The sequence below is a fragment of the Empidonax traillii genome, unplaced genomic scaffold (genome assembly GCF_003031625.1).
Source record: "Empidonax traillii isolate 1590-97213 ecotype Southwest subspecies unplaced genomic scaffold, ASM303162v1 scaffold776:size297702, whole genome shotgun sequence".
Classification (NCBI taxonomy): domain Eukaryota; kingdom Metazoa; phylum Chordata; class Aves; order Passeriformes; family Tyrannidae; genus Empidonax; species Empidonax traillii.
In genome coordinates, this window is record NW_020955969.1 from 191,289 (window position 1) to 216,905 (window position 25,617).

The 25,617-nt window shown below is 42.5% G+C and overlaps 1 protein-coding gene across 1 annotated transcript in view; it reads left to right on the top strand.

Annotated features, from left to right (window-relative positions):
- The first annotated feature begins 392 nt into the window (after positions 1-392).
- The window catches only part of PLCG2 (phospholipase C gamma 2), a 53,790-nt gene continuing 28,565 nt past the window's right edge, over positions 393-25,617 (top strand). Inside the window, 11 exon segments of the mRNA XM_027901341.1 lie at positions 393-629; positions 631-699; positions 6,710-6,740; positions 6,743-6,943; positions 15,554-15,694; positions 18,200-18,293; positions 19,183-19,230; positions 21,863-21,947; positions 22,709-22,792; positions 24,154-24,197; positions 25,001-25,073. Coding sequence (XP_027757142.1) covers positions 606-629; positions 631-699; positions 6,710-6,740; positions 6,743-6,943; positions 15,554-15,694; positions 18,200-18,293; positions 19,183-19,230; positions 21,863-21,947; positions 22,709-22,792; positions 24,154-24,197; positions 25,001-25,073 — 894 coding nt within the window. The 5' untranslated portion in view covers positions 393-605.

The window sequence follows — 25,617 nt, forward strand, 5'->3', positions numbered from 1 at the left end:
AGACCTTCTGTTGTGATTGTGAGGCTGCCTGAGTACTCTTATTTGTGGTGTAGTGGATGTGCTCAGTAACAGCGGGTGTTTCTGAGAGTTACTATTTTATTGGTTTGGTTTTGAGGATTGCTTGCTCTACCTTTATGGCTGGGAATTTGTTATGGGATTCAATGTCATGATCCCCACTGCAGCTATGATTTTCTCCCACATATGTACTTTCTCTGACTATATAATGACTCTTCAGCTTTAACAGAATTTTATCAGGTAAGTCCAAGGTTGCCCAAGGAACGTTGGGAATTGGTAGGTTTTAATGGTCCTTTCAGAACACCACTGAGGCACAACCACGTGTATGTCTAGACCAAAGTCCCAAATCCTTTGCAGCAGTGTTTAACTTTGGCAGCAAAGCTCTGAGCATGACAAAGCTCTGAACATGACAAAGACGATCAGCTCTGTGCCTGGGTGGCTTGCGGGTTGTTCAAGGGTGGTTCCTGTGCCGAAGCTCTGCCATATGACTGGTGAGGAGACTGTTGGTACCTGGCCAAGTGAAGCAGAACCAGGAGGGGCTACTGAGGCTGTTGTTTGCTGGAACTTGGATTCACTGTCAATGGACTCAAATGTCTTCCGGATCTGAGGGCTGGGATTAAGAGATTACTGTTACCTTCTGCTCGTATAATGCCCAGGATCACCTGCACCCTTCAGCTCTCTGTGGTGTGTGGTGTGTACAGATGTTTGGGTATTAGCTTTTGCAGCTGTGGAAGATGGCCTCTTGGCACGTGCATTCTGCCTCTGTTCATATAATTTCAAAAGCAGCTTCAACATAAAACACTGAAGGCTTTAAAGACAAAGAGCAAAAAATGAAGTGTAGGAGAGACACCATGACGTGATTGAGACATATTCTGCTATTCTCATTCTTTGACTGTTGTGGCTCCTGTACAATGTTGTTCTGTGAATTTGTAACTGAGTCACACGTTATAAAGAGAGAAACTTTTCCCAAGTATGGCATCTAGAAAAATGTGAAGAGTCTTTAGCAAGATGGCATGAAATAGTGAACAGTGATGAGATTGTAATGTTCATCTTTTTGTTTGGCATTTAAAATGATCCGCACCTTTTGCAGGTATTGGGTTTTCAGTGTTTTTTCTTTTGGTGGAAAAGCATTTGGAATATAGGAAGGCTGCTGTAACATGAAGTGGGCCTTGCAGAAAGCCAAGAGCTTCCCCTCCATGGGGAAACCTGTTCCTTGCAAATGCTGTGCTATCCCTAGTTTTGGTATCTAGGCACGTGTTTTAGTGTCTTCTGAACTGGCATGACTTGTTCCCTGTGATGACCTTGTTATCCTGCCTGTGGATGTAGGAATTTACCCCAGCTTTACCAAATTGTTCTAGGGCAAGAGCGATACCTCAAGTTTAATGACTGTACCAGGGTGTGACCTCCAGGCAGCAGCATGTCCTGTCCTATCACTACTCCTCTAAATCCCAAACTGGGAAATACTTTTAGCGTTGCTGCTCTTAAGCTGAGGTGGCTGTGACACAGCTGTGGTGGATCACCTTGAGAGAGTCAGGTTTGTCAACGTAACTGCAAGACAGTGAAGTTTGAGAGCCTTTTCCTAAGCTCCAGGTACTGCTCAATCCTCCTCCTCAGACCAGCAGAACATCAGCTCCAAGAGCCGGACAGCCCGACCTGGCAGGAAGGGCAGGCTTAGCATGTGGTCCCAGTTCTGCATATGGTACAGGGCCCCTTCCAAGTTCATCTCCTGCAGTTCCTACAGTCAAAGGGAAAGCGTCAGGTAGCGGTGTCTGTGTCTGAACTGGAGCCTGTGCCTCAGGGGGCGGCTGCGGGGACAGAAGGCTTGCCCCGACACCAGCCCCGGGGGCGGGGGAGGTGGAGGAACGGGGCGAGGAGTCCCAGCCCGACGTTCGCCGCTCAGGGAAGGCACGGGAGGGCAGGGCCGGTCCCGGGCGCGCTGAGGGGCCCCGCGCCCTCGGCCGCCCCGCGCCTGTGGGTGGCCGCGGGGTCAAGAGGCGCCGCCCCTTCCCGGTGACGGCAGAAGCAGAAGTGGAGCCCCGAGAGGCGCCGCGGGACCGGCAGCGGGACCGGCAGCGGGACCAGCGGCGGCACCGGCAGCTGCCGGCACGGCCCCGCCGCCGCACGGAGCTGCTGCTGCTGCTGCTGCCGCCGCGCAGGTGAGCGCTGCCCCGGGGCATGGATGCCGCCGGAGGGCCGCTCCCCCGACGGCAGCAGGTGCCGCGGGGCCGGGGCGGGGCGGCGAGCCCGGGCGTGAGGGAGGGTCTGGCGGGGAGAGGCGGGGGCTGCGGGTGTGTGCGAGCGGCGGGCAGCCCGCGAGGGGGGAGGGAGGGACGTGCCTGGAGGAGAGGGGACAGGGAGGGTCGTCCCGCGGGGCGCAGGGTGCCCGGGCTGCAGGGGACGGGGCGGTCGGGGCGCTCCCCAAGGGGGCTCGGAGGGGACGCTGCCTGGCGCCTCGTGTGTGGCCGCTCTCCGCCGCAGCCCAGCCTGGGGGAGAAGAAGGAAGGAAACCTCCAGAGTGTGGCGTGTCCCTGACAGCAGCCCAGCCGTGCACAGCCCTGCCGGGGCCAGGGCCCAGCCGGGCCGGGCCAGGTGGGCACCGTCTTGCTGCGGTTCCCCTCCCCTGCTCATCGCCAGACCGCAGGACTCCCAGGGCGGCAGCTGCATCGCAGGAACTGCACACTGATTGTTATTAATTATTAGTGCTGTGGGACTGCACTGGTGTTGCTGGTGGATATCCGTACTGATAGTGTTGCCTGCTCGGGGTTAGGAGGTGTCCTAAACGCATCCAAAGGCAGAGCTCGGATGCAGCAGCCCTTTTGCAGTGCCCAGAGCACATGGAAAAACTTAGAAATTGACCTGGAATCAAACTTTGGATGGCACTTCTTGGGTGACCTTGTGTGCCTGGAAAGCACCTGCTTTGTCATACTGGTGAAATTATAACAGAGTATGGATTCGTTCGTGCTTATCTGGGATGTTCTTTGCTAACTTGTACATTTATAGTTTGCCTTTACCGCGGTTATTCCTCGCTTTCTGTTATCACAAAGAAAGTTAGGAGCTGTAGACTGATCTTCAGATAAGAAGGGTTTGTTTCTGAAAATCTGAAGTAGTGTAATGAAGTAAAACTAAATATACAAGTTTTTGGATAGATTAAGTAGTTTGTTTTTTTTCATGTCCACGTTCACTTGGTTACTTCCAGTGAGCCTTTCAGACTTTTTAGTCCAAATCTGTCAGGCTTTTCAACTAAAAAGTGTCAAAACAACTCTTACACAGAGAGCAACAAGCGGCCCCAGTTCTGCATATGGTATAGGACACCTTCAAAATTTAACTCCTATAGTTCCTACAATCAAAGGGAAAGAGTCATGGATTGGTATCTGTGTCTAGAGCTTATGGCATGCTTTTGTGATTATTAACTTATTTGTTGAATCCTGTGAGTGATGCTGGACCTTTCCACTTTAGGCTTCGGTAACTTTTCAGTAGAAGAGCAGTAAAGCTTCTATTGCACACAGCATCTTGTAGTTCACACTCTGCTGGGCTAGAGGCATCCAGGTGATGAGGGTCATTACGAAATTCTGCTGCATGAATGGGTAGAAATATTCTTAATTCAAATAGTTGTGCAGTCACGGGTGTAGGGAGGCTGAGGGCAACTGTGGGTGAGCGTAAGGCATGTTTTAAAGGTCAGGCCTCAAACCAAGGGCATGTGTTAGTTCCTTTACTCTTATGCAGTGCTCTGTGATGTTACTCTTAAACTGGAGCAGGTAACCAGAACAGTCTGGAAGTGGTCACTTGGGTTGTCAAATATTGCAATATTCCTTCCATCTTTTCTGACAAAGTGGGTATCCTCAGCTACAATATTGTTCCACAGTAAGTTAAAAACTTGGCCTATGACTTAGGATTTAAGTTAGACTAAAACCACTGTTCTCTCTGGTTTTGGAAGAAAGAGCTGCTTTAAAACAGGAAGTCCAGTCTATTCTATTCAGCGGAAACTGTTCAAGAAGCCACCTCGGAAAGGCAGTTCCTTTATACTAAGGGACTTATCTCTCAAAAAACCTGCTGCCTTGCCTTTCATTAAACAGCTGTACTTAGAAACTCCTTTTCTCCTTGTTCTAAGTCATGTTTCGTTTGACAGCTACACCTTGTACTGTAAAAGGCTGAGCTGATGTATATTTCTCTACAGTCTCCTAAAAAACGGCGCCAATTTAAAAGTTCAGGTGTTTATTTTTGCAGCAAAGTGTCACTAAAATGGTTAAATGTTGTTCCAAATCGCAGCATGTTCATTTTATTACAGTTCTTAATGAAAAGAGCAAGGTGAGAAGGTGGGTTTTACTTGTCAGAAACTGTACAAAGATTTTAATTTAATTTTTTGCTTTCCTCTCCTTGCATTTCTTGTTAATACCAGTCATTGTAGCAAGACAAGATGACTATGGCTGTCTTGTTGGGTGCAAACCTGTGATAATTCAGATGATTCTCTGATTAGTTCTAGAGAGTCTGAAAGGATCAGTTTTACATTGTGGCTAAACCAAAAAAATCTGCTGTTGCTTATGACACTTAAAATTGTTCACTCCCTTTGAGTTGTAGGATTGGAGTATATTTATATTTTCAGTATTATAAGAAAAGAATACTCCATTTTTTTTTTTTTAACTACCGTAACTACCTTATTGATATAAAATGTGTACAATGTTTTGCAAAACGTGGTGTGAGATGATTCCTGCTGTGGAGCGCTTTAGGTTCATGGTGGGCAGTGCAGAAGAGGACACCCTGCAGCTAAAAAGGGACCGTTTTGGCTTCTCTGTTAGTTTACAAAAAAAACCCCCAAAAAACCCAAAGGAAAAAAAAAGTTATTTTGAAGTGGTCAGATTAAAACGGGATTGCAAAGACTGCACAGGCAGCTTCAAAGTCAGATCGCCCTGAAAGTAGCTGGTGACATGATGCTGAAAGGCAGATTAGCGGCTTTGATGAGAGGGAGCAGAAAAGGGGCAGGTCAGGAGACAGTGCATGGGGTGAGGGGGAGGAGGGCTGGAAGAAGTCACGAAGGGGAAGCGAGAAGTGCCATGGTCGAATTAGCCATCGACACGGAAACTGAAACTGCCTGCGAGGGAGAGGAGTGGACGAGGAGAGGGGGAGAGAACCATGGGAGATGCTGTGCCTGGTGGCTGCACGTGCACAGAGCTCTTTTTAAACCTGCCCTGCTCAGGGGTGAGCTTAAGGAGGATGACTGGGAACTGTGTGGCAGCAGCCCCTGCAACTTGTGTGAAAACGATATTCGTGGATGAAAGAGCAGGTTCCAGAGCACCCTGTTAGTAAATAATCTCGCTGAGGAGTAATCAGGCTTGTAATTAGCTGTTTGAGGCAATGATGTGTGGGAGACCAGAGCACAGAAACTTGGTAATATTTGCAAGAGCTGCTGCGTACACATCTGTCTTTTGGCTGTTTGGTGTCCCAAGTGTGTGCACACAAATATCACGTGGGTAAGAAAGAGAAGAGTGTGTAGGAGAGACACAACCCTGGAGTTTTAGAAGTGCATAAACTAAGACTTTTCAGATATAGCCAACATTTGTTTCAGTGTTGGTATTTACTCATGTTTTCCCCTCGCTACAACTCTCAATGGTTTGAATTCTCGTATTAGCTCTCATACAGGTTTAAATTCTAATATAGTGCAAGAGTTATGCCAGCTGATGTAATTATTTCTTGTGCTGTCTTGTCATTGGATTGCCAGGCTTCAATTATCAGCACTTCCTTGCTCTTCCTGATGTAATGTCAAGAAGACAGTAACACTGACAGCAGAACCTGTGAGGCTTCCCAGATTTTAGAGGTCTCTTCGGGCAGTAAACTGATGCAAGAAGAGCAAACCCGCTGCAGTTCACCTGGGGACAGCATTTTGGCTATTGGAAGATAGCATTGGGAATATAAAAAAAAGGAACCCTGGAAAAGTAGAAAGAGTATTATTCAAATCTGTTGCATAAATCTCCCTTTCTCATGTTGATATCTAGGTTGTCAGTACATAGGACAAGATGAATTTCCAGGTATTTCTTCCTGTAGTGTCAGTTTCAAGAATGAGAAGTTTTAAATTCCACCTTGCATGGAACTCATGAGGTCTTTTATGGAACATAATTCTACAAATGCCCTAAAACAATCAGGAAATTCCTATAGGAATGATGACGTTTGTTAAGAGTCTCTCTGTCAATTAGAGAGTCTCTGTGAGCAAAGGTATCTCACTGTATAAAATAAATAAAAGCAGATCTGATGCTTGGAAGGAGTTTGGTAGGATCAAAGTGCACATTTTTTTGATGTCTTCAGAGACTCTTGAAGTCATCAAATCAAGATAAATATAGCCAGGATTGGAACTTTGTTTGAGGAAGTATCTCTTTGGACCTGCCAGTGACACTTGCCGTTTTCTGGGGAAAACCCACTATTGCTGCTTGAAGGCATCAGAGGTGCATTCTTGCTGCTTCGTGCTTTGAGGTGGTAAAAGTGCATTTGGACAGAACATGTGATGTAAATCTGTGTTGGTAGTGAGGGTTTGTACTTCCTTTCAGGAGAGAACAGCAAGGATCCTGTTAATCTTGGCCGTGTATCTGCCTTGCACTTGCATGGGCAGAAGTCTCCATTAGGTATCTGACTTACACAAATGTGATTTTTAAAGAAATGGAAATATTGTTTTAAATATTGAATTTCCTCCCTTTTATTTTCTTTTCAGGACACTGAAAACCATAAAAGTTTGATTAAAAAGAAAAAATGCCCAGAAAGAGTATAAACTATGGAGTGCTGCTGGAGTACGAGAAAAGCCAGATCAAAAGGACTTTGGAGCTGGGAACTGTTATGACAATATTCAGTCTTAAAAAGAGTAGCCCAGAAAGAAGGACTATTCAAGTCATAATGGAAACCAGGCAGGTTGCATGGAGCAAGACAGCTGACAAGATTGAAGGTGTCTGTGAGTATTTGCAATGTGTACCTGAACTTGGAGTTAATAGTGAACGGATGTACTTGTCAAATATTAATTTAATGAGCCTTTGGTAACATAATGAAGCTTTTGGCTGAAAAGAGTTCAGTAATTTGCTGAGAATATTCCGAATTGTTGAAAAGTAGATGAAGAATTTTCTGCAGCTCATTATTTAGGTGTCTAACACAACTTAAATATGATGAACGTGCTTTTATCCTGAGTCTTGTTCTCAAAGTTTTGATCTTCAAATATGATGGTGCTTGTGTTCTCTGCATTAAGTTACTGAGTGAGAGCTGGTTTTGGTCATTATGTCTTATAAATTCAAGTGAGTAATTCTTTACCCTTTCTCACTCCAAAAAAAAAACCCAAAACAAAAAACAAACAAAACCCACCTTCAAATACAAGGAAACTGAATTCATATTTCTGTTTTCTCAGGCAATTTGCTGTTTCAGAATAGAAATCATTATTTAGGACCATTATTGGGAGTCAAAGTGAGTTCTTGGATGGCATTTCAGTTTTCATGAGGTCAAGCTGGCTGTTGAGCTTGTCCAAGCCAGTGAGACTTGCTGAAGGCAGTAGTTGCTGTTTGTAAGGAAACTCTGATCCTGCTGTACAATCTGCATCTTTTTTGATTTACTGTGACCCTGCTGTTGTAAAATATAGTGTTTTGTAAGCCCAAAGAAAGTTTAAGTGACTGAGAGGTGTCTTCCTTTCTTGTTAGCCAATAAAGTTAGGAAAGGCTCGCAAATGAGCACCTTTCAAGGAAAGTTAAATAAAATTTGCCCATGTTTTCCATTTTATGGGTGTGTCAAGTGATGAGAGGGAAAAGATTATCGACAGAAAGAGAGGAGCTGCCTCTCCTGGAGTGTTTTTTTGGGTTTAATGGAGGCCAGGAAAGTTTTTAGTGCTGCTGCTCTTGTAGTCACCTGCTAAAGCTCCAGAGTACCTCACCTGTACCTTTCCTACATTGTTTGGTTCCAACACAACCCGTCTGTGGTGGGTTGACCAAACCTGAATGGACAGGAGGGAGCAGTGCACCTTAGAGAAATGCTTTCATCGTGGGTGTTTGAAATGCAGGGCCTCATTAGTGTATTAAAATGAGTGCCAGCACCATGTGCTTCCTTAGGGGAGGCCTGCAGAGAGCTATGCAAATAGCTGAAGGAAGCAGCCCTGAGCTAGCTGTGCCTGTGCTCACCCATGCTTGGGCTTCTCTTACTCATCTCGCTGTTGTTCTCTGCATGGAGACATTTTAGATGCCCTTGTAGCTCTGAGGTGGCTGAGGGAAATACTGGTAGATGCCGGCTGCAAAATGTCGGAGCGTTCTCTCCTGTTGGTGATTGCAGGAGGAGAAATTTTCTGTTCCTTGAACGAGAAGTAAGGTTTGGGGAGTGTTGCAAACACTCACTTGACCTGGCGGAAGGTTCGTGACTCTAATGCCGAGCGCACGGGGTCTTGGGGATGGGGGGTTATAAATAGGAATGGGATTTCTGTGCGTGAAAGAAGTTTGAGGGGAAGTTTTCACAGCCCACCATTAAGCAGGTAAATTGCCAGGTTAGTCCCACCTGTCTGCCCAGATAGCCATTTGAGAGAATGAAAGGCTTCTCCAGAGGAACATTTAGTTCCTGCTCTGAATTACTGTCTGCTGGAGTCTCTTGCTCTGGCCATTGAACGTGTAAAAAGTGTATGGATCACTTACTCATAGGTTTTATTGACCATTGCACGGGTTTGCAACTGTAAGAATTACAGATCTTGCTGACTGTGGTAAAGCTGAACTAATTTTGGCTGGAGCAAAGGAAAGTTTGGTTTCCTTGTACGGAAGGATTTGATTTGTTTGTTTAATTAGTAACGGGCCCTTTTCTTGCAGAAACTAATTGATGCATCCTGGATAGATGCCTGTGAGCTGGGACTGACCAGCAGGATCTGTTGCAGTGGGTTGCTCAGCGTGTCACTGCCTTGTGGTTCTGTATTTTGTTGTGTGTTTAACCTTTACAGCTGAGCGTGGGTCTGGGTGGGGGCCCTTGGGTCACACACACACACTCCCTGGGTGGGTTCTCCCCACTTCCAACTGTCCCAGGCTGGCCACACAGTGGGGGTGTGTTCTACACCCCGTGGTGTCTGAGGGTCACTTCTGCCTCTGCTGGGCCGTTTCTTTGCTTGGATACCAAATGTCCCACAACAAGTGGGGACACGAAGTCACAGCGGTGGAGGGAACTGCTGGACAGCAGTGAAAGGCAAAGGGGAAGGAAAAAGTGGCCAAGGGTGAGAAGAGCTGGCCAGGATTCTTCTAAGAGTCCCTGTGACTGTTACCTGGGGCTTGGTGACCAAGAGGACATTCCAGTCCAAATAAGGGCTCCCAAATTTCCTTGTGTTGTGGTACATGCATTTATATGCACATGAATAAATTAGGGCATAAGAGGTTATGGCATTTAAGCTTGTAGAGGAAATAGGTGGCAAGGTGCAGATCTCCAGGAAGCTGATCTGTGGTGGATATTTCCTTCTTTATCAGATGCAAAGTGCTTTAAGGACATTTATTGAGGGAAAGTTCCTGGTGAGCAGAATTTGATTAGTCACTGGGAAATATGCGAGTTTCTGCATATTCTTCCATGAATCTGTGAGTGAAGGGATGATTCACAGCCAGGAGAATTTATACTCTGAGAAATCTATGCCTTCCATGAATGTGCAAGTGTGTGATTCTCTGCAATACAAGTGTGCTCATTTCAAGGAAGATTCTGTTTGAGGACATAAGATGATTTCTCTTGTTTTGATGACCTAGGAATTTCTTTCCTTTTTTTGGCCACACAAAGAGGAGACCTGCTTTGGTAAAATGATATGATAAATCATATTTTAATCCCTTAATATTTAGAAAAGAAAGGTCTGTATGTTGCCACAGGCAATGCTGTTCTACCTAACCAGGGTTAGTTTTTTTTAGTCTTTGTTGTTGTATTTTGTGTTTTACCCTGCAGCATCTTTTCCCTGAAATAAAAGTTTGATAATTTTGCTTTTAAAATCTTTGCTAAAATGACTTGCCAAGGAGAGCAAGTTTTGGTTCCATGCATCCTTTTGGCAGTCAGATGCATTGGGAAACTTAGAAAACTAATGCCTAAGAGATTGCCTAAGAGGCTTACATTCTTAAACATAGATCTTTTCCCCCCCATACATTAAGCAGCTAAAAGTCATTTAATTAGTAGAATTGTTCATGTCAATGTAAATTTCCTCTGTGGTGGAAAACTGAATTTTTCCCCTTGGTGAAGATGGTATAAACATTTACAGGTCAGTACCTCTTTGGGAGAAGTGAGGAGTGTCTACATATTCTGCTGAGGAGTGTGAATTGAGAGCTTCATTTGGCTTCAGTGTTAGACTTGATCTTGCTGCTTTCCAGTAGTGACTTTTGTTTTTCCTTACTGCTTCCAGCATTTCTGTCTGAATTTCCTTATTGTTTCAGACTTAGAGTAATAAATTGAAAAACCCGAGTCTCTTATTCTGTCATTTGCTTTCTGTCTTCTGAATACCAATAAAGAACAGTATGTCATTGGAAATGTGAATCCACTTCTTGCTCTTTGTGGAGTGTCTTCACAAAGGAACATTAAAATTCACCTTTTCCCCCCCTGTTTTGAAACTGCTGTGCTTCAGTTGTTACCCAGGGAATCTTTGTGTAAGTCTTCAGCTGAATATTTAGAGCTTGGTTTCTGTGGTAAAATGAAAAAAAAAAATGAGCGCGTGTAGCTTGTAGCTCTTCTCAAATAATTTGTTCCCTTTAGCAGCTCAGTTCTGCAATGTCTAATGCTCACTTACAACAACCAGACTTCCTGTCGTGGCCAGCCACCAACATGGGGCTGGAATGAACTGCACAGGCCTGACACCCCTACAGTGGCTGGTCAAGGTGAGTGTGAGATGGAGGTACTCCTGTACACTTTCTCCAAAGTCAGGTTGGCACAGCAATGGTTTGGTTTTGTTTTGCTGCATAGAGCAGAATGTAAACTTTTACAGGCATATATGTAAATTGTACCTTATTCTTATGTCATTTGTGGAGATGCCTTCTAATATTTAATGTGAAACAAATAGCCACTTGGGACGTATGGCCTCTTGAATTCAGGGCTCAAACTGGGAAGTACTGTAATACGTGAGAAGTTATTAATTTAACGGTAATTTGCTGTTGCTGTACATGACAGCTCTGTGTGACCTGATTACATAAAGCCCTGGGGGTTTAAAAGGTGCACTTCTCTAAAGCTAAATCCCCAAAGGACCCTTGGAAAGGTACTCACGGGTGCTTTCTCAAGGTGCCTCACACCGTTTAATCCCTGTAACTGTGTTTTCAGATCATTTTGTGGCTTATCTGTAATGACTTCCTTGAGCCACTGACTGTTTCAGTAAGCATCTCTCTTTGTATGAGCTGGATTACTTTCCCTACCACATCTATACTGCCATGCTGCTTTCTGCTTTCTTCTGACTTTGTCCTCTGAGAGAAACCTCACCTTGTTCCCTCTAGAGTCACACAAGATTCGTGTTTCTGTGAATAAAAGAGGCTGTTAAAACACACCTTGTGTAGTTAATATTTAATTCTGCAGAAGTGAGAGCAGAGCCATTGTCCTCGCTAAGCACCGTGAAGTGCCTTTGCCAAAGGATACTAAAGGCTTTCTTCGTTCACTGGGTGCTCATTTGCACATAGCCTGTGTTGAAGGGGGCAGTTTCTGAAATGAAATCTTCTTTGGAATATTTTGTAATGCAAATTGTTGGGAAAAAGAAAAGTATTCTGAAATCTGGTTCTTCAGTGTGGAATGTTGCTATGCATATACACACAGGAAAATGCAAATATATTCACAGAGAGAATTCCCTTCCCATGTCTCAGTGCACAGCACCTGGGTGATCACAGTCCCTTATTTTCCTCTCTGAAACATTGCCAGTAATTTCCCTTTAGCTTTTTGACATTTGCTGAAATAATGCTCATGGCATGATTTCTGACTCCATGAGCCTCCTCTGAATCTTTCTGTAGGCCTTTCCTTCTCCTTCACGAAGTGCATTACTGAGCTCTGATCCAAACACCATTTGTGGCCACAGACACTCAAGGACTCCTGGGGAATTTAAGTTTTGAATCAGGAGTGTTATCTTAGAGGACTCTGTAGTCCATAATGGCAGACTCAGGTGAAGTTCTACACTGTTAATCAAGACTTTTCTATCAAGGATACCTTGCTAGGTTGACAGTCTCTACCTCTAAGTGTGACCGAAGGAAATGTAACAGGAATTTGTCCCTCCAAGCCTGTGACTGAACGTGATCACTGCTGCCAGGTTATTGGAGTGGAGATCAGTGGAGATGGGGAAGATCAAAAGTTTATTGTGAAGTTCATGGCAGTAAACGAGCTCCAGCAGGTACCCTGGAAGGCACTGAGCAATTAATCTGTGCAGTCTTTGGAAAGTAGCTGTGTAGTAGTGTAATGATCCATCGAATTAACTGATTTGCCAAACAACACACAACAGCAGGAGCTGAAGTTCAGCAGCTTCAGGCTCTGAACTGCCAGGAATGCTGGAAATCCAGATCAGAGCCCGAGACAGGATGGTAATTGCAGGTGCCTTGGAGTCCAGTCTCATTAAAGAGCCACTTGAGGGAGTTGTCAGAATAAATCGGTGACTGATGAGGCTGCCAAGGAGATCCTTTCAACCTGGGGAAACAACTACATGAAGGAATTCATGAAATGTAAACTAGTGTTGTAGGATTTAGAGTGGCACTAGATTTCTTCAAAGTGTTTGGCTGGGGACTGAATGTGTTGGGAGTGTCCTTGTCTGGCTGGGTGCGAGTCAACTTCTCTACAGGGTTTGTGTTTCTCTTTAGTTTGTGTTTCCTTGGGAAATGAATTCATCTTCTTTCACTTTTTTTGTGGAAATTGCACCTGGATTTGATCTGACACTGCAAGCTGCATATGTCCAGGTCTATGCTTTTTTGGGGTGTCTCAGGCCCCAGGAATATGTGTCTGTGAAGCCAGGTCAGGGTATGTCTGCAATTTGCACGTGGCATTGAGGAGGAGGAGGAGGGGGAGGAGGAAGACTCCAGTGCTTCAAGGCAGCACAAGATAAGCGTTTGAAGTGCTGTGCTTGTAGTTCTGGCATGGGCATGAAGTTACATTTTACTTGTTCTGTGACAGATTGTGCTATAAAAAGTTCACAGTAAGTGTGTAACAGCTAAGTTGGTACAGTTGATTTACTAATCTGAGTCTAAAACATGTAGTAGCTTTTCCTTGCCTGTTCCTTTCTCCGTTCAGTCGGGATTAGCCATTCTGGAGTTCATGGGCATCATGTGGAAGGGACCAGGTTAACTCCAGACTACCTGGGGAGACCACAGAGCTGAGTGTGAGACCAGAATGGCTTGATGTGCATGTTACTCTTTTCTCCCTCTGAATTTCTACCTTGGCTTTTCTTTCAGTAACATAGAATAGTGCATCCTAAATGACACTATAAAATGTAATTAAGGTTATACAGGTAGTTTCTATTCATTTTCTGCAAGTGTGACATGTATTATATCTTTGTTTCATTTATTATTTAAGCAAATGTAGTGCTATCTTGCCAAACTTCTGTAGGATGTGTTGCCAGAGAAGTGAGGAATTTAAAATTTTGAGTTTGAGGGGGTTTTATGTAAATATTTCTCTCTCCTCCCCTTCCCCCTATTTTGTTCTCTTGCTGAACCAATGACATGGCAGGGTTGAAAGGCCTTAAGGAGAACTGTAGTGAGTGTGTGTAACTGAGGGGAGGCATTGAGTAAGTTTGTGTGTTATTTCAGAGGTCAGTGTGAGGTAACAGCCCCTGGAAATGACAACAGCAGTGCAGGTTGTGTAATCTGCTTTATCGCTGCTCATAGTTCATACTTCGAGGGGGGATCCGTAGTGTGGTGTTCGTGTGTGTGGGCTTATAGGAGTCTGAAAGGAGTCACTTTGAAGTTGAAACTGTGTTCTCTGCTGATATTAATGTGAGTTGGTGGGCTAAGATCGACTTTTTCAGATGGTGGCATTTAGGATGGTAATTTGGATACCTCACTAGGGGTCTCAGAGAGCCTCTGGATGGTAAGGGGATCAGTCAGCATTAGGGACTTTTGGTTCTTGGTCATTTATAGCCACAGCATGAATTTAATTTAGAAGTTTGCCTCTAAATTTAAGACCCTTGGCCAATATGCAGATCTTAGGAGATGTTTACATGGTTTGAGAGGGTGGCTGACACATGAAGGTTGAGACATTGAAAGCTCTACCTTGAGGACAAAGATGCTTGGAAAAAAGAGTTTAAGAAAGATGCTCGTGCCCTCTGATTAGCTCATGCTAACCTCTGAGGTCTCATTTTCCCAAAAGGAATTGTTTAATGACTGAGAGAAAGGAGTATGGTGGAAAGTTTGGCCTGGGATACTTTGCTTCCAAGACATGTTATTGTTTCATTATCAGGATTTTGTTGATGAACTTCCTTGCTTGTCTCTCCTTCCCACGTTGGCATCATAGAAACGCAGCATTACAACAGACTGAAGCTTTGCCCATTGTTCAGCTCACCCTCTGTTGGCAGCAGTTCTGTTTCATTATGTTATTAACTGTCTGCTGTTACTGGTGAGGTGCTCATTTAAAACAGGGCTTTTATATTGTGGTATTCTTAAATGCATGGACAGAAACCCTCAGCTGTTTTCCTTGGATCTTGCTAAGTCCGATAAACACATTTCAAGAGCAGCCGTGAAATGTTTTCCTTCACACTTCATCCTGTAGCTCGTAAGTCAAGACTGTCCACAAGTGGGAAGAGCTGTTTATTTGTCTGGTCCTCAGGCAGAACAAAACCACTTCCTCAGTTTTCTAATAAGTATCTTATCTTGAGAGTGCACATATTTCTATTTCAGAGCCGTCTTGCTCCTGTTGTGCAGACCGTGCAGCAAGGGTTTGACAAACAAAAAAAGGGAGCTGACTTGGGAAAGTGTGTGCCTGTGCAGTGTTCCTGTTCTGCTGTGCTCTGTTACGTACCTGTGCTCTCTAGAGAGCAGCAAGCTCTAAGTGATACAACAGTTTATGTTAAATAACAGAGACCTCTTTGGAACTGACCATGAGAAAACTCACAAAATTTTTAATTATTAAGCTCAATCTTTTGTTTATATTCCTACTTTAAATGTTTTTCTTACAAGTGCCAGTGACTGGACTAGGTGACAAGGCTAGGTGACTGTTCAAGGTATGATTTGTAACTTTTAGGTGGGCAAGGTAGAAGCTGTATCTTTTCTTTTTTGAGCAGTTGTCATGGCGATTGGAAATTTCTTGCTTAGAGTTAATGCTGTCTGTGAAATCATATCTTCTGTAACCCAAAGGACTGTATGTGTGTGCACGTTGTCCATGGACAATCAGTGATAGTGAAATAATAAAAATACAACAAGTTACTTTTCTTCTTCTTCTAATCCTTCTCTACCATTGTCTGTTGGTCAGTAATATATTTACTTGTGGATTCTTGGATTGCAAGCTGGTGCAATTTGCATTTCTTGTTGCAATACAAATCTGTAAGTTTATACATATGGCTATTTTATACGTGTGGGCGTGCTTTGAGTTATTCATCTTACTGTTTCAGGCTCTGCAGTTGTAGTGACTGAATGTTGTTCCCTTTCAGTGGATCTGATGGAAATAAAAGAAATTCGCCCAGGGAAGAATTCCAAGGACTTTGAACGTTGCAGAGCAAGGCACAGAGAAGAACACTGCTTTACTATATTTTATGGCACCCAGTTTGTCCTCAACACCTTAAGTTTAGCAGGTACTTTTCTTCATTTCTTCTTTCAAGCTGCCTGCCACTGAACAAATCAAACACGTTCATGGAACAGTAATGCAAAGAAAACTGTGGTTTTAACTTCTGGAGTTCAGGAGTGCACCAGATGCTTAAAATCTGGAGACAGACCTTTTACTTGGCCCTCCTTGTCTGTGAACTGCTGCATTTTAATGTTTCACTTTCAAACAGTGCGTTGTGCAAGTGTCATTTCTGATTTGCTCAATCATTTCTAGCAGGGTAGACTTTTGCTGGTTAAATATCTCCAATAAGATTTTTGACACTGAAGAGCAGAGGTAACATTGACCCCTTCAGAGGCAGCTTGTCAGTGTAGCCAGAATACTGTCCTGGCATTTTCAGACTGGCCAAAATGATTCTGGAAAAAAATGGCCATAAAGGGTTAGAACTACAGCTGTGTCACAGAAACTTTCCTGTCACCCATGGGCAATTGCAGATTAATCTGGGAAAATGGAGTTCTGGTTTGGGTTATGTATGTGCATGTCACCTACTAATGCTAAATGTTTTCTAAATGAGTATTGGGGCACCATAAACAAATTTTTAAGGTTATAAATTGAAAACAAGAGATTTGTGTGAAACCAGGGGACCTTGTATCCTGTATCTGTGGAAAGGGTTGGGGCACTTCTTATTTCAGGTGAGGTTATCCAGGGTCACAAAACCCAAAGAATTTGAAATGAAAAGGGGCATAAATTCTTACGGTCCAGGCTGAATACAGTTTCTAACGAGCAGAGTTTGCCAAGAGATTTCTCTTCTAAAAGTTTGTAGTGGATCCTTGGTTTAGAATCATACAATTTATTTGGAGTAGTAGTTCTCTCTGTCCTGAGCAAGAACATGCTTACTCATTTAAATCATTAAATTCATTGCAAAATCTTAATGTGAGAAAAGGGCAGTGCTTTGTAAGTGCTTTAATGCTGCCACTCTTTTTTTTTTTTTTTTTAATGGAATGAATTGCTTATAGATTGCAGTACTACAAGACAAGTTTTTTGCAGTCTGGCGCTCTCGAAATGAAAGATTGCTCGTGACTAATCCATTGTTAGAAGCTTTTAACTTTAAATAAGTTTTACCATTGTTGACTGAAGTCTGTGAAAATTTCAAGCTCCTCCATGGCACTTCCCAAAACAGGGCTCTGCCAGTGCTTGGAGAACACTTGGTACCGTGAGATGTGTTGCTGGAAGGCTGAACAGCAGAACAACATGACATAACTTTCAGTTAAGGGGGAAATCCTTTTCCTTTTTAAAATCCTTTGTCGTGGTTTCTTAAAACAATATAAAATAACTTACTTAAAGGGAATGGTAGTGGGTGTTCTTTCCGAAATCCTAACTAATTGAAAAGCATTTCCATGGGGAGCTGAGGCTGGGCTTCATCCTTGGGGGATAAAGCATTGTTTGAAAGTACGTTTAAATAAAATGTAATCTTCATCTTTTGAGAAAAACTGGTTTGCTTTGAAGGCCATTAAAAGAATTTGCACAGATTACAGCTCCTGTGTGAAAATAAATTTTCATAACTGGTTTAATTGAAGAAAGCCTTCATGAAATTTCAGAGCCTGGATGCTAAATCAAATGGTCTTTGGCCAGCTGAGGGCTGTGATGTGAACATCTCATCCAAGGCTCAGAAAATTGGTTTCAGCTTAGCTAGTATTTCCTAGGGAAGGCTGTACCCAGCAGGCAGTTCATCATCTCGCTTCTGTTGGGTTGAAGAATTACCAAATGCAGTCATGATGAACGATGGGGAGGACTCTTCTGGTTTGGGGAATGGAAAGGTGAACTGAATTTAAAACAAAACAAGACAGTGATATACTAATTTTCAGGCCTGGGAGGAAGATGTACCTGGTTTCTAGTATTAAGCTGTGCAAGGAATTTTAGACCATCTTTTAGCTTGTATGAAAATATGTTCTATATAAGCTACACCAGTTTTGTACATTGCTCCCATTCTGTTCCTCCTGCCTAAGGTTATTGTGGAAAAATCTGTGTTTAAAGGGATGGTTAGGACAGACAGGAGGTGGTCATGCTCATCAAAAGCCAGTGCATTGCAATTTTGTAGTAGGTTGCCTGAAATATAAGCAGCTTTATGCTGTTAGCACTGAGTCCTTTTGCCTGTGCACTTCAGGTTGCTCTGATCAAGCTCCTGGGATTTTGCCCCTTTGGAGACAGAAGATAAGAAAATTAATTTTGATAGTGCTACTACAGGAGCTCAGCAGTAGTTTCATAGCGTTTCTGCTGAGATATTGAAACTTTCCTACTCTGATAAGCAGACTTCTAAAAGGAGGTATTTTTTGCCAGAACTTCCTTACTCCCAAGTTGATGCTGTTTCTTATTAGGTTTATTATTGGCAACGTTAGGCTATGCAATGATATTTATCAGAGAGGTTAGTCAGCAGCTCTGTATATTTATACTAGGGTCCATGTGAACATCACAAGTTATGTCTTGATCTTGTAATGATTTTGTTTTGATGTTTCTCATAGTGTGTCACTTTTTTCAGCTGACTCTAAGGATGATACTGATAAATGGTTGTGTGGCTTGAATATCTTGTATCAAGAGGTCATGAGTGCTCCCACACCTGCCATCACAGAGAGGTATGTGGACATTTTTGCATTTTTTAGTTTCTACTGGACCCACTGCTTTGTGTGACAGTGTGATCAGCTGACTTGGAGCCTCAGGCTGAAAATGGACAGTGTTAAGAATTACTTCTTTAGCAGCCGTGTGACGGTGAACCTGCGCCCTTAATCCGCTGAGGATGTTGCACATGAAACTGCTCATTCCCAGATTGATCAGTGCTGTTGACAAGCCTTCAGTGTTGTCTCTATACCTGATTAGTTTTCATCACTGCTGGCATTGTTGTTTATGGTCACTTCTGTTACCTGTTGTCAGGGTATGCTCTGCCTTCTCTTGCTCCCTGACCAAATTGTGGCCTTGTCATTGATGTCAAACGAGGAATTCCTGCTGAGGCTGAGGATCAGCTTAGCAGTGCATTCATCCAAACCTGTGTGTGTGAATATATATTTACTGCTGATGCTGCTAACAGTATTTTACTGTGCACCTAAAACTGACATGCATTTATGCATCTAACAGATCTTTGAGCCAGCAGCCTCAGCTGGCATAAATCATTGACTTTATGGAGTTACTCCAGTTTAGATTAGCTGAAGTTTTGGCTGGCTTTATCCACTTATGTTTTCACAGCTTCTGGTTGCTCATTCTTTTCAGTCCTGCCCACCCTTCCCCTTCCTGTGTTGTTTATATGACTTTTGTTGTTTTATTGACTTGAAAATGCAGTATTAAGCAGCAAAAAAAACCCCCCACACCATATTTACAAATGTGATTATAAAACTGACTGAATCCTTAGATGTATCTAAAGTTTTTTAAATATTTCTGTTGAGTTTTGTCTATGGATTTTGATGTTTAATTGGCTGTATTTTCTTTATAATTCTTAAATTAAAACTTTTTTTTTCCCCTCTTTTCCACAAGCTGGCTGAGAAAGCAGATCTATTCTGTGGATCAAACTAGAAGAAATAGGTAGGAAGCTCTATCTTTGTTCAGTTGTTTTTAATGAACTTTTGTTGTGGATTCTAACATGGAATAAAACTAAATGAATAATTCTTTGTCCAAGATGTGAAATATGAGGCCCCTGAAAATAGTATTTGCTCTTGATGTAACAGTTTTGCCATTTGCTAAACACGTGTTCACAGCACTCACTCATGTTCATGTACATGGTATAATGAAGAAACAAATGATGGAAAATAAGTACATTAACTTTTAGCCTAGAATTACTCTGCCAGAATGAGGAGAAGTAGTTGCCATCTTCCAGTCCTACTGCAGAGATTGAGCTCAGCAGTGCAGGTATGTTGGGTTACCTGTTTTATAGAGGTCTTTGCCCTTTCATAGCCGAGCTGGAGCCCAGACATAAAACTTGTTGTGGTTTCTCCTGTGCAGCTGTGCCACCAGCTCTTCCTTCACTGCTGAACATGTTTGCATTGCAGTGACCAGGCTCCAACACAGACAGACCAAACCAGCAGCTGGCCTGGCAACCTGGGCTTGTCGCTGCCACGTATTTGAACAGACCAAAGCAGCAGAATCACCTCCGACCTGGTGCTTCTCATGTGGAAGAATCTTGTGGGTTATAGCTCCCAGTGTGCTGGGTTTTAGTTTCAGTAGTTCACTTCAGGTCCATGTTGATGTGGCTTTGTAGCTTTTGTACAGCAAAGGAGACTTATTTTTTTTTTTAAATCAAGTCAGCTGCAAACCTCTCCTCAAAGTTGCCAGAAATCAGGTGACACTGAGAAGAATGTTAATCCCTCCTCACCTGTGTACCATGTTTTTTCTCTTTGTCTGGAACGTGCATTTTATTCTAAAGTGTAATTCAGTCTACAAAAGTACGTGCTTTTCCTCACATTTGCACCTTTTCCTACAAGCAAACTGCAGTGTGGTGTTTCATTGTGTGAATGAGGCTGAGTTATTGCAGGAAATCACACCCCTGTGCACACAGCCCATGGCACCGGGCAGGGTGAGCTGAGACACCATTTCAGAGCCATGTTTCCTAAACTGGCCACACTGGGGAAGGGAACAGTGCCTTCCTTCACTGGATATCCACTTGTTCCTCCTGATGTATTTTGAAAACTAACCTGCAATGGGAATGTGTTGTTTGGGATCATGGAACAGAAGCCAGTGTTAGGATAGAGCAGCTGTGGCTGACAGTGGGTGTCTGCTAAAGAGGTTTCATTTGTTGCTTTAGGGTTGTTTCATCACTACAAGGCAGCTTGGTTGGGATCAAGGGGACTTGCACTGTGGAGAGGGCAGTTTTTTGTTCTCTTCCCAGATGATTCATGCTTTTAGAAAAATTCAGGAAAGGAGTTTGGACTGAGCTCCATTGTGTTTAGAGCTGCAGTTTCTAGGGAGGTTAATTGTAAAGGTTAGGCTTCCAGGCAAGTCCTGTTTCACAGGTGGAGTTGTTTCCAGTGGTAATGAAGTCCCAGCTCTTTGTTTTCACTTGCACTTGTCTGACCAGAGGAAATGGCTTGGTGTTTAGGGTACAAATGGAGTGTACCCTTGCTCTTAATAGTGTTTTTTCCCAGAGGTCTGGCGACAAGGCGGAAAGCCAGGAATTTCCTGAGTTCTAATCTGGCTTCGGCATGGGCTTTGACTGAGTTCCTTCTTGCTTTGCCTCTTTCCCTCACTACACAATGGAGATGAGAGGATCTCATGGGGTAGCTGCTTGTATGGACACTGTAGAATAGAAGGGTTACTTGTTTTTGTTGCTTTTCGAGCAACTCTGTTCTGACCCTGTGTTTGCAGAGGGTTAATGGCTCATGAATTGCACTGTAGGTCAAGGCAGGGTACCTCAGTCTTCTTTTACTGGATACTTTTGGTATTGCATTATTGTTTTGTGGGCAGTAGGACCCACAGGTCTTGTGCCTATGTTCTCTTGACCTGCTGTCTTGCTGTCATCTAGGAAACTTTGGGTTTTTAACTGCTGCTGGTATATCACTGGACATTCTGAAGCTCTGTAAAAAGAGTCAGAGGACTGTGTAAATGAAACTGGAAGGCAATTCTTTCTGGGAAAACTTGGTTGGGAAGGGACTATGAGGTCATGTTCGGATGTTGCAGAAGGGAAGAGCCTTGCTCTGCAAATCAGCATTACCATCTAAGTGAATAACAGCTGTAGAAAAGGGTTATAATAGTATAGGAAATAGTACAGAAAACTGAAGCTTTTCATTTTCTCTTTCTACTCTGTTTGGTATATCCTTTGTGGGATGTTTTCTGTGTCTATAATCCAGTTTCAGTGGGACTGGAACAGTGGAAGAAAGGCTGCAGCTCATCTGACTGTATATAAACCTCTACATTTGAGCTGATCGTCTAGATCTGATTAATTGTTGATGGAGACAAATAGGTGTCTCTTCAACATGGTTCTTTTCATCCTAATATGGATGTTCACATGAACTGAAGTGCCTGTTTCTCTGTGTCTAGCTTGCTTCCATGTAGGTGTCATGTTTATAGAACTTTACAGGTACGTGAGATGAGCCCAACCCAAAACATTTCAATAGTCACATTTTTGTGTTAGAAAATAGATGAGGAGCTGATACAACTAGATACAACAGAACTGTGGTGGGTTTACTATCTTTATTTTTCCTTCTTTTTTTTTTCTCCCCAGTATCAGTCTTAGAGAGCTGAAAACTGTCCTCCCCCAAGTGAACTTCAAAGTGAGCAGCATGAAGTTCTTGAAGGATAAATTTGCGGTAATTACTTGGTTACTTAAGTCTACTTGGAATTAGCTGATAGGTGTTGATATTTATTTTTAGGGCACTGTCTATATTTTTGATTCTTACCACGTACAGTTAAATAAATGATATTGATTAATTTCTCAGCTTGGCTTTGCCTATAGCTAAGGCTCTAAGAAAATAGTATATAAATGTTTATTCTTTTCACTGTATGATTGACCAGTGCAAACACTGGATTTTGAGCTTCAGTACAGTGCAAGTGCCTAGGAAATTATTTTATCTTTAAGATAAAATTCATATATAAGATAAAGACTTCTTTTTTTTTTGCAATATGATCAAGTGATAACCTCTTTGCTCAAACTTATGCCAATTTTAATAACTTCTGAAGGTTGTTTCCATTCTTACAGGAATTTTAAATATCCCCACCTCTTCCTGCTTTCCAACTTTCCACCCTTAAAGCATACATTCTTGCTTCTGCTGCTCTGGCCAGCCATGGATAAATGAGGCACTTTTTATCTCAGTAATGGGAATGGAGTCAGAGTGCAAAATGTAAGGCCAAAGATGGGTTCTAGGAGCACTATGTCATAAGGCAACATCTATTGTTTACATTATTAAAAAAACAAATAAATTGAAAAATCCAAAGCAGTCAAAACAAATGAAGTTGGAGTAGATCAGAATGTGTGAGAGGGTGGCAACTGGAGAAAGAGTAACTTGTTCACTGTGCAAGTGCAGTTCAGGAAATTCTAAATTCACTGTGTGCTTCTTTCCATTCGTTGTAGGAAATAGGTGCTCAAAAGGAAGAGCTTACTTTTGAACAATTTCATTTGTTCTACAAGAAAATCATGTTTGAACAACAGAAATCGGTAAGCTTTTTCATAAATAATCTTCATGACATTCAACTGCTTGATCAGAATAGAGGGTGAGAGCTGATTCTCTTTTTGTTTCTCTTTGTTACTTATTTTCTTTTCCCCTCATTCATGTACCAGAAGAAGGGTGTATTACTGTACTTGATGTGTAGATAGCAGTCACCATCAACAGTTGGCATAAGAAGATGAATAAGTCATTCATGTTGCTCCTTGTGTGTTGGTAGTAGAGATACGCACGGATAGAATGGGGTTTTTTAGGAAGAAATCTTCTTGTGAGTTTGTTCAGGATGTACAATGCCTTTTCATTAAGCTTGGCTGATCTTTTTATTGATAGAGGCAATTCCATGTCCCAGATTCCCAGCGGTGAGTCCGTCACAGGACACATATCAGACAGTCCTTGCAAGGAATAGATGCAGAGGAGTTACATTTTAGCTAATTTAAGTAGGCAACTGCCTAACTGCTGTTTCCATGCATGTACAGATTCATGAGGCTGGTGTAAACTGCACACATTTAGTGACTCTGAAAGATAGGAACCCTTTTAAACTGTGTGAAAGCACATAATTAGAAATTACTTGCATGACTGTCTTTGACTGTGTGCTTATTGTCAATTCAGCTTGCATAGACTGAAAATAGAAGCTTTGATAGTTGAAGTTAGTGCTGTTTTTGTGGCAGTGGGGCTTGTGCTGTTTAAAAGTGACGCTGAAATCACGGTGAAGTGATAAAGAACCTAAATTTACTGACGGGGTTTTAGTTTTGGTCACGAAAGTCTTGTTAATTAGCTTAAGCAGAAAGCTGAAGAGTAAAATACCCAGCAAGGAGACTCTCTGACTTCCTTAAGCTCTTGTTATTGCCCCTTGGTGAATCATTTCAAAGAAAACTTCTCAGTTTGCTTAACAAGTGCTTTGGATCAGTTGATAAGTTTCTTGCAGTCTGTAACGGTGCTGTGCCAATCTGGAAGCAATTTAGGTTTTATATTCACATGAATAAATGAGATGGATGATACTTAATTCCATTTTTTCTGGGATATGAAACAATGAAAGCTCCCCAAAAATTTGACTGTGTGTATGAGGTGCCTTATCAAAGCTAGTGTTCTGCCTGAGAATTGTGTGTGTTCACAATGAAAGGCCTGAAGTGCAGTTGCCAGCCTTGGCAGTGTGTTTTTTCTCATGCATTCAATTAAAAATGTGTCTTGCCAACTTGTATGCAACTTTTCTAGAGTAGACGGGAATTTATTTCCCCTTCCTAAACCAATGGACATTATTAGATGGACTTAGATAGAAAGTTGCATATTCTTTTATTATTTATATTTTTCTCATTTTGTGTTTGTTTTGTTTTGTTTTTTGTTTGTTTGTTTTAAGATTCTTGATGAATTCAAAAAGGATTCCTCTGTGTTCATTCTTGGGTGAGACTCTTCATTTGTATTATTCTTCCACATTTCCATATGGTTGTAGTGCTGCAGGATTGCTTTTTAATTACATCACTGTTTTTTAATTGTTGTTCTGATGCTTTAGTAAGTGAAAAACCAGTTTATCCTGGTTTTCAATATTACACTTAGATTAAGGAAGTAACTTAAGTTTTCTCTCAGTGTACCAAGTATTTCCTTAGCCCTGGGTTAAGTCATATGAATTGAACTTTGTGGAACTACTTAAAATCACAGATTTATCAAGGGTGGGGAGGTTATAATTATCTTACTGGTACCACATGCTGCTGCACTGATGGCCTACAAAAGGGAAATCAGTTATACCACTTTGCCTTGGTGCAGCTTGGTACCTCCTTTTTCAAAAGGTTTTGCTCTCTCACAGTGGATCATCTAAACATTCCACAGAAGGAGTTATTTGTGGGAGTGTGGCTCTGTGATATTTTAAAAGAACAGTGTCCCCATTTGCCTCAGCTGAACTTACCAACACCCCCATCAAGTGAATGCTGCTCATTTGCTACAGAGCAATGAGCACAAATTTTTACTTTTCCAATGAATTACTATTAAAATACATTCAGGAGTCCAGGAGGATCAAAGTGCAGTAACTGGATAATACAGTACTACAGGTCTACTCTAAATTCCATTGAAGTTATAAAAAGTTTCTTGGTGGTGGCACCACCTTCATACTGTAAATCCAAGACACAAATCCAGATCACCTTCTGCTGTAATATCTGAACACACTTGATCTCTTATTTCTTTAGCCTCACTTTCGTTTTCTTTTTTTAAAGAAACACTGACCGTCCAGATGCTTCAGCAGTTCACCTCCATGACTTTCAGAGATTCCTGCTACACGAGCAGCAGGTGGGAAGGTTGCAGAAATACTGAGTTCTTTTTCTTGAGGTTGCCTCACAGAATTCTGGACTCATTAAAAAGAAATGTGATGTGTCCTAGAATATGATTGATTTCTCTGTAATAGTGGGCCTTGGAAAGATTTCTCATTTGTTGCCACTGAAGTTCACAAGAACTATTATTTTTCATCTATGTAAAGCCTCTGAAGGGGCACCAGAGGACAAGGAGGAGGACAAAGTAAATAAAGTTTTAACAGGTCTCCACTTAGTCATGTAGATAAACAGACAAGGTTAGAAATAAATGCTGGGGGTGTGTCAGAGATGGTTGCCTGGCCTGGTTACAGCTGTCAGCAGAGGTGCATCGTGGTAATGCCTTGACCATGGCCCCATTTTAGCAGCTCTCACAAAGCTGCCTGCCTGCATTAAGGATGGAGGCAGGGATTGGAACTGTCTTCATGTGTTTTTTTAGCACAGAGTCCATGGGAAAATACTGTGTGAGATTCGCTCAGCACTGCTGAGCTCCAGGTTTGCGAGTGTGGTTGAAAAGTGAGGCTTGC